The 17390-nt window shown below is 35.6% G+C and overlaps 1 protein-coding gene across 3 annotated transcripts in view; it reads left to right on the top strand.

The window, feature by feature from the left end:
• Znf148 (zinc finger protein 148) overlaps positions 1 to 17390 on the top strand; it is a 135403-nt gene that overhangs the window by 69031 nt on the left and 48982 nt on the right. For all 3 annotated transcript variants that reach the window (XM_010618304.3, XM_010618291.3, XM_010618297.3), the window contains one exon: positions 16164 to 16289. In XM_010618304.3, coding sequence (XP_010616606.1) covers positions 16164 to 16289 — 126 coding nt within the window. The remainder of the gene's footprint in view (positions 1 to 16163; positions 16290 to 17390) is intronic.

Raw genomic sequence — 17390 nt, 5'->3', positions numbered from 1 at the left:
TTTTTTTTTTTTTTTTTTTTTTTTTTTTTTTTTGGTACCGGGGATCAAACTCAGGGCCTTGCACTTATAAGACAGACGGCAGAACCACTGAGCTAAGTCCCCAGCCCAAAAGTGTTCTACTTTTAATTAATAGTATTTTGAAATTTTTCAGTTAGAATTTTATCATGTACATCTAATCATGTAGTTAAAGAATACACATTGTAAGATTTTGGTCCTTTTAAACTGTTTAAGGATTTTTTTTCATTGCCCTGAATATGATCTGATTTTTTAGTGCTTTACATTCATTTGAAAAGAATATATATCTGGCTGTTGTGTAAGGGTGAGTTCTTTTGAAGTTGTGTAGTTATATTGTTTTTATTCGTACTGATTCACTTAGTCTCAGTGTTAGTTACTGAGAGACTTTGGAGTCTCCCATAGTTAAAGTTTGTTTTCAAAAGGACCCAATGCGAAATTATGTGTTACATTTAATCTTCATGCCTCTTTAGTTGTCATTAGTCTGGGTTAGTTCTTCAGTTTGTTTGTTTATTGCATTTTTTCATTTATTTTATAGGGTGTCCCCCAGTTTGAGGGATTTATCTAAAATAAGCATCCTCGGCAGGAATATTATAGAAGCCGTTCTATGTTTTCTCCCCATTGTTAACAGGTGGCACATGAATTTTGTGGTGGCATTACGATTCACTTTGATCAGTTTATTATGATAGCTTTGCCTCTGTAGAGTTACACTCATTGTTCTGTGGAGGGGGCAGTACTGGGGAGCAAATTTAAGACTTTGTACACATACTACATTTTAAACATCTATTCATTTATTTAAATGTATTATCAATATTGTCTTATTTTTAAATTTTATTCGCCAGGTTAAAAAAAAATCTATTACTGTGATAGTTTAATACTGTTTTTGGCTGGTGAGAGTCTCTTGAAGCTGGTTCTGTACAACCCCTCCTGCCTCCATTGCTGGAGATTAAACTCCAGGCAAGCACTATACCACTCATATACATCCAGCCCTGACTCTGTGTCCTTTAATATGCCCATCAGTTTTGAACACTTACTTGCTTTTTGGCACAGGATGTTCTAGGCCTGTCTTGTACTTCTGCCTCAATCCTGGAGCCAGCCATTTCTCTAAGGAGTTCTAGTTCATTTTAGTGGAAAACATAGTTTAGAAGCCAAGACCTTGGTGCTCAGTATGCTTCTCATTGTTACTGGAATGTTTCTGCTCCTCGGCTTCCTAGCAGGCACAAGTAGGGAATGTGCTGTATCTGTGTATATAATTCTGTACACTTAGATATATATACGTGTACCCATTTGCTTTTATAATTATTTCCATATCTGTCTTACAGTATTGAGAGCCACAAGTTCATATTAGGTACCTCCAGTTATAGTCCAACAACCAGAAGGTACTTTAGAGAAACTCAACTTCGTTATCCTTAGCGTATTTATTTTCTCTGGAGAAACTTCTGTTCCCCAGGGCAGTACTTGCCATCTCATGGCCTGCATGATTGCCTTTCTCTCCCTGCTTGTGCTTTGACACTGACTTGGGCCTCAGCACCACACAGATCTCTCCTTATGCACTGTTTGTTGATAGACTCTGCTCATCCACACTCACCTTTGATAGTCTTACTCAGCTTCTGTGCCCTTCCCTCCCAACATAGGCCCTTCTTTAGGCTGCTTTCTGAGTAGCCTCCTTCTGAGCTCTCCTCTAAGGAGAACCTCTTCCCCGTGCTTGGGCTCTGACGTTATGTATTGGGAACCTTTTCCATGTAGATGCTGTCTTCCTCCTGACTGGAATCGGATACCTTGTTCTGCCGCAGTTTACAGCTTTAATGTTAAGTGGAAAGGGGAAGAGTAGGAAGAGAAAGGGATATGATCTGTCAATTCAGAGTGATCCTCCCATCCCTCATACATACTACCATTCTTACCCTTTGGCTATCCCAAATCCGTTCTCTATCTCTATAACTTTGTCATTTGGGAATGTCTTATCAGTAGAATCATACACTAGGTTACCTTTGGGAATTGACATATTTCACACAACATAATGTTCTTGAGAGCCTTCCAAGCCTTCTGTGTGTGTCAGGAATTTGTTCCTATTTCTTATGGAGCAAGGTATGGATGTAGCATAATTTAACCATTCTCTTACTGAGTGAAGGATGTTACAGTTTTTTCCTGGTTTTGGCTATTACAAATAATGCTGCTGTAAACTTTGGTGTGCAGGGTTTTTTTTAATCTCTCTAGGATAAATATTCCTCCATACCTCTGTCATAGAGATATGATTACTCATATGTTTCGTTGTTGTGTATATTGTGTATACTTTGTACTTTTTCATATGTGTACCACACACAGGATCATGTTTTTTGTATCTACCCTTTCTACTTGCTTACCAGCATATTTCAAACTTTTTTCAGTTTCTTATACTTTTTTTTTTTTTGTACCAGGGATTGAACTTGGGACCTTGCGGGAGGCAGGCAGCAGAACCACTGCGCTAAATCCCTGGCCCAGTTCCTTATACTTTTAAAAATTGTGTCTGCTTGATAATTGCATTTTTATAGTTACACAAAATTGAGTCCATTTAAAAGACAGTAATAAGTGAATCTGTGAAAAATTGTATTATGCCATATACTAGTTGGACAGAATTTAAGGTTCATGTAACAGTATCTTATAGGAGAACATACCAGCCATGAAAAATTGTAACCCCTTCTTAATATTTTCCTGTCCATAAGGTACAGCGAAGTGTAGGTCTTGGGGTCATTTGCATACTTTTTTTTTTTTTAAATTTAAAAGAGATTGTTGAGGAAGGTAGTATGATTCGGATTCCCAGAAGTATAGAAACTTAAGCTTGGAGGCCTTACATTATTTCTAGATTGTGTTAAAGCCTTTTAAAATTGATATTGGGCATGTTAGTGCTTTTCTTCTTTAATTGGTTTATTCCCTTGGAATCACAGATAACATTTATATTAACAAAACATTGGGTTTTCTTGATTTGTTAATAATTTTGGGTTCTGTGGCTTACATGAAAATTCTTCATTTATGATAACTATTGGTTTTTAGGGTTTATCTTGACCTTGTATTCTAAATCAGTCCCTGAGATTCAGTCTTTTCAATAACAAAGCACTGGCCAACATTTGGATGTCTACAGTTTACCCATTAGAAATTTGTTTCTAATATGGTATATATTTAAATTAAAATTTAATAATAATAATCTTCAAGTCCTTAGTCTTGACTCATCACATTTCATGTGTTTATTGCCTGCATGTGGCTTGTGGCTTTTGTATTGGACAATGCAGATAAAGAAAATGTATTTGAGACAATGTAGATAAAGAAAATGTGCATCGTTGCAGATTGTTTGAGTACACAGTATTGTTTTAGAAAGCTTCTCAACCACAAAGCTAAATATTTCAGAAATTTGAGAAAAATAGACTTAATCCTTTTTATTCTTGTCACATCCACTTAGAATTTGGGAAATCATAAATTTTTATGGTCTTAATTTTTCCAGTTTGATGGCAAGCTTTTTAGATAAAGAAAATGTGCATCGTTGCAGATTGTTTGAGTACACAGTATTGTTTTAGAAAGCTTCTCAACCACAAAGCTAAATATTTCAGAAATTTGAGAAAAATAGACTTAATCCTTTTTATTCTTGTCACATCCACTTAGAATTTGGGAAATCATAAATTTTTATGGTCTTAATTTTTCCAGTTTGATGGCAAGCTTTTTAAAAAGGAAAGACTTGTGTTCTGTATTACCAAATGAAATTATGACTCACAGTGAAATATGCTACCTTTGCCTTTTTTTTTTTTTTAACCTCAACCTCGGCCTTCTAAACTTTTGGACTGTATCACTTGATTGAAAAAATTTTATAACTTAGAAGATCTCTTTAAAAATCATATTCTAAAAAATAAATAAAAATAAAAATCATATTCTAGGGCTGGGGATTTAGCTCAGTGGTGCTGCCACCTGCCTCCTCAGTACCCCCAATCTATATATATATATATATATATAGTCATATAGGTATAATATAAAATATTTCAGGTACATATAATTCCTGAGAAAATCTACTTTAGCATTCACGTGGTGTTTTATTTTCATCATGAATATCCATGTTATAAAGCAATATAAATAAAACTGTAGCACATTTTCACGCATTTCATGTGTGAATAATTTTGTTCATTGGCCCAGGAAACTCAATATATTTGACCATTAGTATAATACTAACATTTTTTAAATTTTTAAATCTTCTTAAATCTTAATTCATTAGTTTAGCAAGGGGGCTATAGGTAATTTTCTCAAATAATCTCAGTCCAATAAGAACTGAAAGATGCAGATGCTAGAGATTTGAGTATACATCTTGTAATACGGAACTTCTTTCTGTTTTAAAAATAATTTTACCACTTTGAATGGTTTTAAGGTATTTATCATTTTGCCCCACATTTTGTATTCTTGTTTTAATTGCAGAATTGGATTACATTTACTAGTGACAAATGCTCTTTCAAAATCATGCTGGAAGATGAGAGATCTCTCTGCTTTTATATTTACTATAATAGCCATTGGTAGGATGTTTCTTCCCCTCTCTTTTTGGCAAATTCCCAGTTGTCATCCATTATATTATGTACATTTTTCAGAGTCATGTATAAGCTGGAGCCAATTCTTGCTACTGTTGCATTTCTTGTAAAGTTCCCTTAAGGGATTCAGTAGAAGTTTTATTACGTTCTTGAGCTCTTCAGTCTTAAAGTGATTGAATTGGCTTTTGTTGGGACTATATGTTTCAAGAGATGTGCTTTGTAAAATACATTCAAATCCTTTTTACTTCATACTCTTTGAATATCATTTTCAGAAGTAAATTAATTAAACTTTAAGGATAATAGTAACTACTATCAGCTCTTGTTTCACAAGATTTTACTCATACACTAAATGGCTTTTTAAAAGTGGGGCTATGGCTCTGTGGTGGAGCACTTGCCTAGCGTGCGTAAGGTCCTGGGTTTGCTTCCCCAGCAACACACACACGCACACGCACATGCATGTGCATATGCATGTTTTTTGTTTGTAACCTCTGCCTGTTCTAGTTCCACAGAAATTACTAATCCTGAAACCCTTTTCAAAATTTAAAATTTATAAACAAACTTATTGTGTGTCTATATTTATGTCTGTATAATATGCTTTGGATATTAAACATAAATTTTATGTAAATATTCAAGTATGTATACACTTGGAATTTGCATTATTCATTTTATGGAGATTCTCATGTTATTGCTTGTGAAACTGCCGTATGTATTTTAGTGGCCGATTAAATGGTGTACCATCATTTATTAGTCATCCCCTGTTGATTGACATTTACATTATTACTAGGTAGGTTTGAATGAAAAAAGTGATGAAAGAAATCTGCTTGTGTGTTTGTTCATATACATTTTTAGTGTTATTTCTCTAAGTGAAAGTGTTTTTGTTGCAATAGAATCTTCATACAGAAAGGCGTACGGATTGTTAAGTGTACATCTTGGCTAATTTACTCAAAAGTAAGCATCCTGTGTGACTACCACCCAGAACAAGATGTAGCACACCACTAGTATCCCAGAAACTCCAGTCTTCCACAGTGCTCCTCTTAATTCCTAGAAATTACCACTGTCCTAATGCTTTCTAATGATCTGTTCAATCACTTGATTTTGAGGTTAGTATAAATAGAAATGCATACACTGTGCACTCCAATATCTGGGGTTTATTGTTTTACATTGTGTATGAGATATATTCATGTTAATGCATGAAACTAATTTATTCTCATTTCTGTTTAATTGTCAATTATATGACTTTATTATTCATTTTAGTATAGTAGGCATTTAGATAATTTATGGCATAGGCTGGAGATGTAGCTCATTTTCCCAGCCTATGCAAGGCCCTGGTTTCCATCCCCAGCGCTGCAAAGAAAAGAAGATAAACAGCTTATTTCTGAACGTTGGCTGTTATGAAAAGTACTGCTGTGAATATTCCTTTTGGATATGCCCAGAGGTACACATTTGTATTTGTTTTGTTCACTGTATATTAGGATTGATTTGGCTGGGTTTCATATGTTTAGCTGTAGAATCAGTTTCTAACAGGTTACCTGTGACAGTAACTCCATATTCTTGGCAGTTTGTTATTGTCAAACATTACGTTTTCATTTAAGCCATTTTGATGGTTATGTAGTGGGATTGCAGTGTGATTTTTAGCTTTCATTTCACTGATAAGTAAAAAAGTTGAGTAGCTTTTCATGCTTATTTGACAATTTGTATTTTTTTGTAAGCTGGATATTCCCCCCACCACCCACACTTTTTTTTTTTATGGTACCGGGGATCGAAACCCCCCACTTTTTTTTTTTTTTTACCTTTTGTTTATGTATGTATTTATTTTTTGAGAGTAGCCCTGAACTCAATACGCAACCTAGCCTAGGCTGCCTTCAAACCCCTGCCTCATCCTGCTGAGTGCTGGGATTACAGGCTTGTGCCACTGTGCTGGATTCTTTTGCCCACTTTTAAAATAGGGTTGTTCCATTCTCTTACATATTTTCAATAGTTATATGTTTGTTGGCTGTTTGTATTGTAATTATTATTTCCCACTCTGGCATGCCTTTTTACTCTTTTGATTAGGAAGTACTGTGTAATTTATATGTCTTTCCTATAGGGGTTTGTGTGTCCCATTAGAAGGTTTTTGTCTGTCCCAGCATTATAAAGATATTTTCCCTGTTAACTTCTAGAAGCTTTTTGGTCTTCCTTTCCCATTTAGAGTGACAGTCCACTTAAAATCGAGTTTTGCTGAGGATGCAAGGGTAGGGATCAAGATTTATTTGATGGCAGTTTCTGTATTTTTTAAAAAACAGATTTTCTTTTGGTTTCATGTTGCTGGTGTAATCTACTTTTTAAAATAATTTAGTATGTCAAGATAATGGCAAATGGATTTTTTCTTTGATTAATACTAGATGTTTGTATTAAGACTGAATTTAATGTATTAAACTTACAAAGTAATAGTTGTTGAGAAAATGTAACATTTTTTTAAACTATAAAGATCATAAAAATTGCTATAATTTTTCTACTCTAGGATAACTACTGTTAATGTTCCTTGGCTAGTGTTGTAGTGTTTTCTTTTTTTGTTTTCCTATGTAGGAATTTGTGTGCTTATGTAAAAATTTGCTTCACATATATTTCTGTGTTTCTATAAAATTGTAATAATGTATTTATATATTTGTCTATATCATTTAACCTTGAATCATGAACCTCTCTGTTACTGATATTAATACAAAGTAGTATTATTGGTAACTGTATAATGCCATATAGCTGTATTGTATTTACCTCTATTATGGATGATAGATATTTGTATATTTTTTACTGTCATAAATTGTGATGTTATATGTGGACATGGTTGTTGTGAGATTTTTTTCTTCAATAGTAGAATCTCCTTAAGGCTCTTGATGTATATTAGCCAAATTATAACTTGTAAAAGATGATCAGTCTAGTTCCTCTAGTAGTGTAGAGAATACCTAATATCTAATATCTTCATAATAACCTTGAGAAGGAAATGTGAAACACAAGTGGTAAAAAACAACTGGACTTGATCTTGGGTAGTGAGTGGAGTAGAAAATTAAGAGAATCTTTAGATAGGAGATGGATGTGGTGTGTGTGTATGGTTTTTTTTTTTTTTTTTTTTTTGGTACTGGGGATTGAACTCGGCCCCTTGTTCTTACGAGGGAGGTGGCGAAACCATTGAGCCAAATCCCCGGCCCTATGAATAATATATTGAAAGCAGAGAAATTGGAAAGTAGATTGAATATGAAAAGAAATACTATTTTTAGCTGTATTGAGTCCTCTTCGTTCGGTTGTTTGTTTTTGAGATAGAGTTTTGCTGTGTAGTCCAAGCTGGTCTCCAGTGCATGATCCTCCTGGCTCAGGCTCCTGAGTGCTGAAATTACAGGTGGGCACCACTATGCCCAGCTAAGCTGTGATGTTCTAGGACAGGCGTGGCAACTTGCTTTTGTAGTTGTAGGAATTGAACCCAGGTCCTTGCACATGCTTGGACAAGTTCTTTACCACTGAGCTAAATGAAAACGTTCTGTAGTAATTAGTAACCCAGTCTTCAAGCAATTACATACCTGCGATTGTATGGTAATGATTAATAACTACATATATTTATTACTTATATATTTATATTATTGTAGATATATTATTTATATTTATTGTATATCTAGTTTTCAAGTTGTAGTGTTACTTGATCTTCTGATACAAGGTGAATATTATTGCTGTCACCAATTAAAAGATGAAGAGATGGTTGTAATAAAATTGGGTGTGTAAGTTGCCACACATCTATAGTTCCAAATTCTAGCATTGAGGAAGGCCAGGATTTCAAGTTCTTATCTTGCCCTGGCAACTTGGCAAGACTCTGTCTCAAAATAAAAATTTTAAATGGGCTGAGATCCTGGAATTTAGCTCACTGGCACTGCACCCACCTAATAAGCACATGGTCTTGAGTTTGATCTCCAGTACCAGAAATAAAAAGGGGGCTGAGAATGTAGCTCAGTGATAAGAGCTCCCCTGGGTTCAATCCCTAGGATGTGGTGATGGGGAATCCTATCAACTACTGTAGTTATGATGCTGGTATAATCTCATTTAATGCTGCAGAAATCTTGTGAGGAATTTTTCCTCTAGCTTACAAGTGAACAGAGTTCCAAATGAATAAATTTTAGTTGTTCAACTTCATGCTGCTAGTTTTACTATTTGGAGTTAGATTGTAGTTCTTTTAACTCCTGACCTGTTCTTTTCTTGTTTTGCCATACCAGCTCTTGAAGACATCTTTACTCAGCTAGGAACTAGGAGATGTAGCAGTGAAACTCAAGTCTGCTGATTTTTTACACCTAAACATTGTTGGCATTTGTCCAATTCATTTTAAAACTTACATTTTTCCATTAGATGTCCCAGAACAACTAGAGTTTTATTCCATAGTCTGAAAATATCCAAACTATAGTTCATATATGGAAAAATACTGAATGCTAATACAAAAGCTTTTTAAATATGAATACTGTGGATTTAATAAGCAGCTATAGGAATGGAAATAGCACAGAATTGAAAGGTGTCAAATCTTGGTTTAAGTTTCAGTTTTGAAATTTTATGGGTTGGATAAAACATTTACCCTCCTAAAGTTTTACTTTCCTTGTTGGCAACTTGAATATAAGAAATTATTCACAGATCACAAGAGGTAGGATCTTGATCCTCGTTATGAAAGATGTAGTTTTAAATTTTGTTTCTCTTTTTTAATCAGTTTTGGACAAGGCAGTTATATTTTAAAATGGGATGGAAATGACTACCCATAGGATTACTGTATGGTTCAATGCAGTATTCTGTAACAGTGTAGAGATCCTGTGTTCTCTGCCCACCACATCAGTCCATTGAGTGTCCAGAGTCTAAGACAGTGTCTGGTGTGTAGTAAATGTTATCATAAAATCTTACTTTACTGGGGAGATATAATTGATGAATATTTTTGTAGTTAGAAAAAAGTATAAAATTTTAAAATTTTCTACATCTGTAAGGTGCTGTGGGTGGAACACAGCCTAATGAGTGCTAGGCAAGCACCCTTAAAACTGTGCTACATCCCCAATCTTTAATTTTTAATTTTGAAGTAATTTTAAACTTAAAAAAAATGCTGCAGAAGTAATAGATTTCATATAAAACTCTTCAGCCAGCTTCCTCTTTGTGTTAAAACTTATACAACCACGGTGTAGTAGATGTCAAAATCAGGAGTTTAACATTTACAAATTATAGTAAACTGTAGTCCTCATTGAAATTTTATCTGCTTCTCCCTTGATGTCCCTTTTCTATTCCAGATTTCAGTACAGTATTCCACTTTTCATTTAGTGGTTATATCTTCTTAAACTCCTCCAGTTTTTAGCAATTTCTTGTTTTCCTGTATTTTAAGACCTTGATACTTTGTTTTGAGGCAGGATCTCACTATGTACTTGATACCTTTGATAAGCGCTGGTCAGTTATTTAGTAGAGTATCTCTGATTTTAAGTTTGTCAGATATCTCCTCTAGTTAGAGTGAAGCTCTGCTTTTTGACAACACCACAGAAGTGATGTTATGCCCTTCCCAGGGCATTGTGTCAGACATGTTGTGGGACACACCTTTAACTGGAGGGATTAATCTTCATTCTCTGTTAAGGTGCTCTTTCTTGGGTTTCCCCACTGTAAATTTACTATTTTTTTTCTTTTGTGATTTATGGGTATCTTGGAGGAGACAATTTGAGGTGGTGTATCAGTGTTTCAGTACTGTAGATTATTCTGCAGATTATAATTCAGTGCTGCCAATACTTATCTTTGACTTTTTTTTTTTTTTTTTAACATTCTCAGATCCTTTTGTGGGTACTTTAGCTTTTGGCACCACAATTTTTTAGTCACTATATTTTTCCTTGCCCCAGGTCTGGAATCAGCCATTTCCCAAGGAGTCTTCAGTCTTTTTTTTTTTTTTTTCCCCTGCTTCTTCTTAGAATAATGATATTTAAAAACTAAGTTCTGGCTACTAGATGTAGTGAATGTGATTCCTCCTTGGTAATCTCATCAGACAGAGTGAGGAGATACATGGAAATCTGCTAACATTTGCACAGTATTTACACTAATTTCTTTATTATAGAGGGGCCCAGACATCTGTATTAAAAAGATTAAATAGAGAAAAAGGAAGTGGGGAGTGTGATTAAAGTGTATCCAGATAAGTGATAATATTCAAACATTCTGGTCTTGAGACCCCTTTACACTCTTAAAAAATGTTGAGTATTCCTGAAAGCTTTTGCTTAGGTTGGTTACATATACCAGTGTTCATCATTTCAGAAATTAAAGATGCAGGAATTCTGTTTTATTTGTTAATTTATAAATAACAGGGCCAGGGATTTAGCTCAGTGGTTCTGCCACTTGCCTCTCAAGTGCAAGGGCCTGAGTTCGATCTCCAGTACCCCCCCAAAAACATATATATATAATAAGTTACTACATGTCAGCATCTAAATTTTAATGAAAAATAACTCTGTTTTCTAAAACAAAAATGAATGAGAATTGTTTTACATTTTTGCCAGTCTCCAGTGTGTAGTTTAATATATGACAGCTAGATTCTCATATCTACCAATGCATTCGGTCTATAATAGCAACATGTTAAATAACTGACATATTATGATACTTTTCTAAAGACAGTTAAAAGAAAAGATATGGTAACAGTAGATTAATAGGGGAAACTCGACACTGAAAGGGAGTGAGGGACCTTTGGGAGTCCGTGCATTTGAGAACCACTGATGTAGATTTACTGAAACTCTTAAAAAGTAAACGTGCCTATTCCTGGAAAGATGGATTAAGAAGAACTGTTGTGAAGAAAAAGAGAGCTAAAACAGGTAATGTCATGGAAATTGGAAGAATAGAATTTCCAAGTGGTGTAGGGGTGGTTGGCATGATTCCAGGTAAGATAACTTGATTTTTCACTTTTCTATTTCATCTATATTATCTAGACTGTTAGATGCTGATTCAGCAATCACATTTTAAAGAACGTACAGGAAATGTAATAGGAAGGTAGAGAATAGTTTGACTGTGGATCTCTTGACCTGTTCAAAAATCAAAGGACAGCTATCAGTTTCTCCCCTGGCAAATTTTTCCTGTGCTCCTGGGTAAAGCAGAGAGGAGGATTAAGGTCCATGGTTCACAAAAGCCTGTCTATCACTTTATTACTTCAACTCCCTCCCTGCCTTACACATTGTGAGCTTGGAATTTGAGATCTTCCTGTTGGCTGGTTATAACTATCTTGCCAAAACCATCCTTGTGGTACCCAGACACACACTGATAGTCCTCTTGTTCTTTACTCCATAAGTACCCTCAAATATTGCTAACATTCTTCCTTTAAACTGTATGTTTGCTGTGCAGTTGTGTTATGTCTTTCTTTTTAAGCACTTTTTTTGTGGTCACCTTACTTCACCTTGAGTGTTTCCTAGGCACTGTTGTGAAACAGATTCCTTGTGGTGATATCTACACACATCCTTTTTATATGCCTGTGTACACTTTTACTCTCAGAATAGCCATTTTTCTAAATTTGGGGACAGTTATTGTCTTTATATGCCAAGTACAGATAATTTTTTCAGGGTTTGGCCATTTGAAGGATAGTAGCTAGAAAAATTTTGGTCCACAAAGATTTATTTTGTAGGGCGGATTTTATTGTGCTTTTAGGAAGAGAAGTAAGTGATGGAGTCCCGACACTTAAGAGAGGCTGTGGCGAGGGATTTAGCTCAGTGGCAACGTGCCTGCCTTGCAAGTGCAAGGTCCTGAGTTCTCCTGGTACTGGGGAAGGGGAGGGAGAGGCTGAGAAGCAGTACACCTCTTGGCAGTGGGTGGGGATGGAATCCTTAGCAGAGAGCAGAAGAGAGCAGAAAGGTATCTTCCCTTTTCTCAGTGGTTGGGGTAAAAGTAAGACTGACAAAACATTGAAATGAAGCTGATAAGAATGTAAAGCTTTAGAAGGAGAAGAAGAAGAGAGATCTTCTGACAAGTTCCCCAAGTCTGTTTTATGAAGCAGATCACATAGAATCTTGAACCTGAGCTGCAGAATGTACAATTGATACTATAGGCAGTGGAGCAGGTTCCTCACTTGTGAAATGACAAGAAAAGAGTTTCTTGTCAGTTTATTTGTAGAAGAATACACTGAGAGACAATTCCCAAAGTCCTTGAGATGGGTAAAGTTAGTTGGCGTGAAGAGGGTGTCTCTGAATGTACATTTAGGAAGTTTGCAATGAAAAGCGGGAAGAGTCCCAAGTGATCCCGCCAGTCAGTTACCGCTTTGTTTGGAAGGTGGGGAGGGAGGAATAGGCCAGAATTTGCAAACCAGATAGTACTGTATCTGGTAACATGTTTGGGACAGTACTTAACACTAGTCTGCAACAAGGGAGTTGGGAAGGTAGCATGTTTAGAAGAGAAAGAGGGAATACATAATAAACTTTTAATCTTTCCTTTAGTGCATAAGGCTTGCAGTTATTTCAAGTCTTCATACTGCCCCTGCCCCTGGAATTCTTGCCCTCACTCTTCATACTTTTCATTTACTTGAAAGACGACGTGTGCTGTTTTATTTATTTGTTTCTTACAGTGCATCAGAACTCCACACCTACATTTTAAGACTTTTGCAAAGGAGATTTCATATTCGGAATGGTTTCTGCATATCTGGAGTGTTAAGATCTCAGTAAATGTTTTTGTTTTGTTATTTAAGCTTTACTGGACTTAGCACAAAGCAGGCACTTAATAACTGTTAAGTAAATAAACAAGTGAAGGGTGTTACGGGTAATGCCAGTGAAGAATGCCTTCTACACGAAATAGTTAAATATAAAAGTAGGACAAGTTTATTACTTTGGGGGCCAGAATGAAATGACTGTTAGAAAAGAAAGTCATTTTGGATAGTGGGCTTCAGTTAGAATTTTGGCTTTAGATCAAAGGAAAGTCCCTCTCTCCCATCCTCTCTCCTCTTTTTTTTTTTTCTTCACAGTACTGGGGCTTGAACCCAGGGCTTCCACACTGAGCGACACCCCTAGTCCTTTAATTATTTACTTAATTTTGAGATGGTGTCCTGTGAAGTCACTAAATTGCCTGGACTAGGCTCAGGCTTGCAGTCCTCCTGCTCCCAGAGTGCTGACTGGGATCAGTGTGCACCGGGCTTGGCAAGGGTTTAAGGTCAGGAGAATAAAGAAATACCCTTAAGAACTTTCAAGGAAGATCAAAGGTAACACACTCTAGGACCTACTTCTGTGTTACATTTAGGTTTCTTTTTTTGCCAAAATACTGTGAACTTGGTTTCCTTTTAAAGAGTCCTTTTTTTTTTGGTTTTTTTGAGACAGGGTCTCACTATGTAGTTGAGACTGACCTGAAACTCACTATGTAGCCTAGGCTGGTCTCAAACTCACGGTGATCCTCCTGCCTCAGCTTCCTGAGTGCTGGGATTACAGGCATGCACCAGAGTTCTTAAGGAAAGGTTAAGTAACAGAATGGATTATCTCTGCCTTACCTAAGTTTTCTTGTTCTTGTAAACCACTTTTGTAGCAAAAGTTTTTCCAGACCTCGCACCTCATTTTTTGTAGCTGTTCTATCATTAGCATACTTACCTTTTTATGTTTTTATATTTACCCACATCTTTTCTAACTACCTTAAGTTAGAACAAATGCTTTATAGAGTATGGTTATAAGTGATATAAAGAAAGCTCTCTCTATTCCATCAATGATAAGCCTATTGGAACATTCTAAAAGTGTAATTTATGGTGTGTCTATTGATAATCACTGTGGTTTGATCCACTGTGACTGGTAGGTATAGTTTATGCTTTAATAATACTAAAAATTATCTCTTGTACTTGAAAATGATCTTTTTACTATAATCTCCTATGTACTGTGTGTGGAAGTAACTAAAAATTTCAGATATATTTATTAATCTTTTTTTTTCTACCTTTTGCACCTAAAGGCTACTCTGGTTTGTGAGTAGCTGCTGATTTCAGGGCTTACTTTTGAATCTGTCTTACACTCCCCTTGACGGTTACCAAAAACTTTCTCTGTTTTTTATTGCTTGATGTTATATTTCCATGATTTATGAGTTACTTTTTGAAGCTCCTACAAAAATAGGAAAAGTCAGTCAACTCCACAGCTGTTCTTCCTCTCCTCTGCTCCCCTCCCATTCCCTCCCCTCCCCTCCTGCACCCACCCCTTGCTGACAAAGTTTATTTGAAAAAGTAAAAGGGAAGAAGAGTGCCGGGGAACCTGGCTCTGTAGAGTACTTGGGCTGAGTGAAAGAGGGCAAAGCAAGATGAAAGTACACCCTGGAGGACACAGGGCAGACTGTCATGAGGAAGGGCATGCGAGCCCACAGCTACTTTTACAGTTCGTTTTTTCATCCCACCCTCAGCTTAGTGTGTAGTTGTGTTCAGTAAACATCACTTCAAAGGTAGTAAGGCCCATTTACCAAGGCCTGTTAGTGGTGATTTTACCATTCTGTTTAACTGATAACAAAAATAAACAGTAAGAGTGGTCTCTGTAATGCTCTATTTCCTCATAATACTAGCTCAATAATCATTATGTCATATTTTTGGTGCCATCCTTCTTGATTTGTGATTCTCACATTGCCCACATTTCAGGAATTCATGAAAACTTGTTTATTTCATCATTCTGAAATTCCTAGCTTATGTCAAAGAAGATTACTCATGAACCCCTTCTGCAGAGCTATTTTAAGTACCTTCCAGCTTATACTGTGAATTTATAAGATGTTCATAATCTTTGCACCATGTTTTCTGGTATTTTTTTTTTAATGTAAGTCATTAGCACATTGAGCTTCTCAGATGATTCTTCAAGAATTTTGCTATATTTCACAGCCTATTAGTTGAAAGTTAAAGATTCTTGTGTCTTTATTTCAAGGATTAGTTGAAATTGTAGCAATGAGAATGAGAACTGAACCCCATCAAATCTGATGAGAATTGACTGTACCCTCATTGACCTTAATACCTTGATGTTTCTCATAGGACAAGTGACTCTGAGAGCTGAGGCCTAAAAATGGGACATTTTTGAAATCTTAATGTCTTTATTTGTTGAAAGCGCCATGTCTTATGCAGAGTAGTGACCTAAAATTATATGAGATTTTATCATCACGTATTTGATAATGATTGTTGTGAAGGCTAGGAAAATAACTGGCTATTGCCCGTCAGCATCGGGCACACTTTTGATGTGAACTTTTCTAAAATTTTTCATTGTTTTCTTGATAAAGAGGGCCTATGGAGATGTCTAAATGCTTGTTTTTTCACCTGATATTGTGCTGATTTTTGAAACTTAACTTTGCTCTGTGCTTGTAACTTCAGTATCAGTTCCCTGTATCTTGTAATGAAATTGATACTACTGTGTCCTATCCTCAGTTGGATTCCACTAGGTTGTTTATAATAATATTTTTCAAGGATATCTTTAATCTTTTCTGGTAAATCTTTTAAAAATCTTATTTCCCCCGTTTATATATCCTTGATTTTTATTTCTCAACTGCCTGTTAATGAATTCTGTGTAGCACTCTCTAGTTGGTGCACACATAGACATTAAGGGGTACCTATTTACAAGTTTAGCGAAGGATTACACATACAATGAATTTTTTTCACAGTCTTTTATGCTTTTCTAAATTCGGCTTTCTTTTTTTAAACAGATAAGTGTAAAGCAGGAAATTACTTTTACTGATGTATCTGAGCAGCTGATGAGAGACAAAAAACAAATCAGAGAGCCAGTAGACTTACAGAAAAAGAAGAAGCGGAAACAACGTTCTCCTGCAAAAGTAAGAGGATATGTTAAGGCGGTGGTCACTAACCTTTAATCCCTAATTGTTGGTTTGTCTTGGGGGTAAGAACCGCGTACCTTGAGGCAACTGTGAAATTGTTGTGTGCTATAGTAAAGTTTGTATAAGGTACCAGCTTCACCAGCAAGGAGCAAGGATTATATGCCTACACAGAGGTGGTGGGCTATGGGCTTTGAATTTTTCTGCCTTTTCATCCTGTTCTTCTTTTCTTTCTAACAGGCTTTTCTTTTCCCATGTCTCTTTTTTTTTCCTCTAAAAACTGATGGTATATGGTGCCTTTGCATTTCATTCATCTTGTTTTACTTACTTTAATGTTAAGGTTTCTTGAATATTCCGTGCCAGTTATTCATCAGGAAAAGTTTATGGCATATCTCTAAAAGACTGTAAGCTGCATGAGGGCAGGAACTTCATTTTAGTTATAGTTAGTACCCTGGGAACCTGAAGTTAGGAGGCATAATGTATGCTTGATAATTTAAGACTGAATAAATGGATTAGTAGATAATCAATACTACTGTAAATACTGCCAGGCTTCATCTGCTTTACTTTTGTTTTTCTCTTTAGCACAGTGGTAGTTGACTGGGTAGTATTGTTAGTACTTATAAGAATTCTGTGAGCTCTGTAGTGTATTTGCATCTTTATAGTTATTTTCCATCCTTTTTGTTTCTTCGCTTATGCAGTGAAAAAGGCTGTTCTTTCTTAAAATATTATGTAAGATGGTCATTTTGACAGTACTGTGTGTATTGTGATTTGAATCACACTGATTATTCACACATCTTGTATGCTTTTGGATGCTGGTCTTGCTGGGGCAGCTTGTACTTGGTTGCAGGGCTGATTGCTAAAACTTAAGGAATTTCGCGATCCATTTCCTAAAACCATTTTAGCTTATTGTTAGCTGTGGTGGGAATATTCGTACCATGGAAACCAACAACTGCTTCCCATTACTCTCATTTCTAACTGGTTGTGAAATATTTACTGGTTTGGGAAATATATTCCTAATGTAGCAAATTTTGAAAAAAATGTGGTGACAAAGTAACTTGCAGATATATATATCAATATATATCAATATATATATATATATAT

This window comes from Fukomys damarensis, unplaced genomic scaffold (genome assembly GCF_012274545.1).
Source record: "Fukomys damarensis isolate Sample0158 unplaced genomic scaffold, DMR_v1.0_HiC HiC_scaffold_24, whole genome shotgun sequence".
Classification (NCBI taxonomy): domain Eukaryota; kingdom Metazoa; phylum Chordata; class Mammalia; order Rodentia; family Bathyergidae; genus Fukomys; species Fukomys damarensis.
This window is presented reverse-complemented; position numbering and strand designations above follow the sequence as displayed.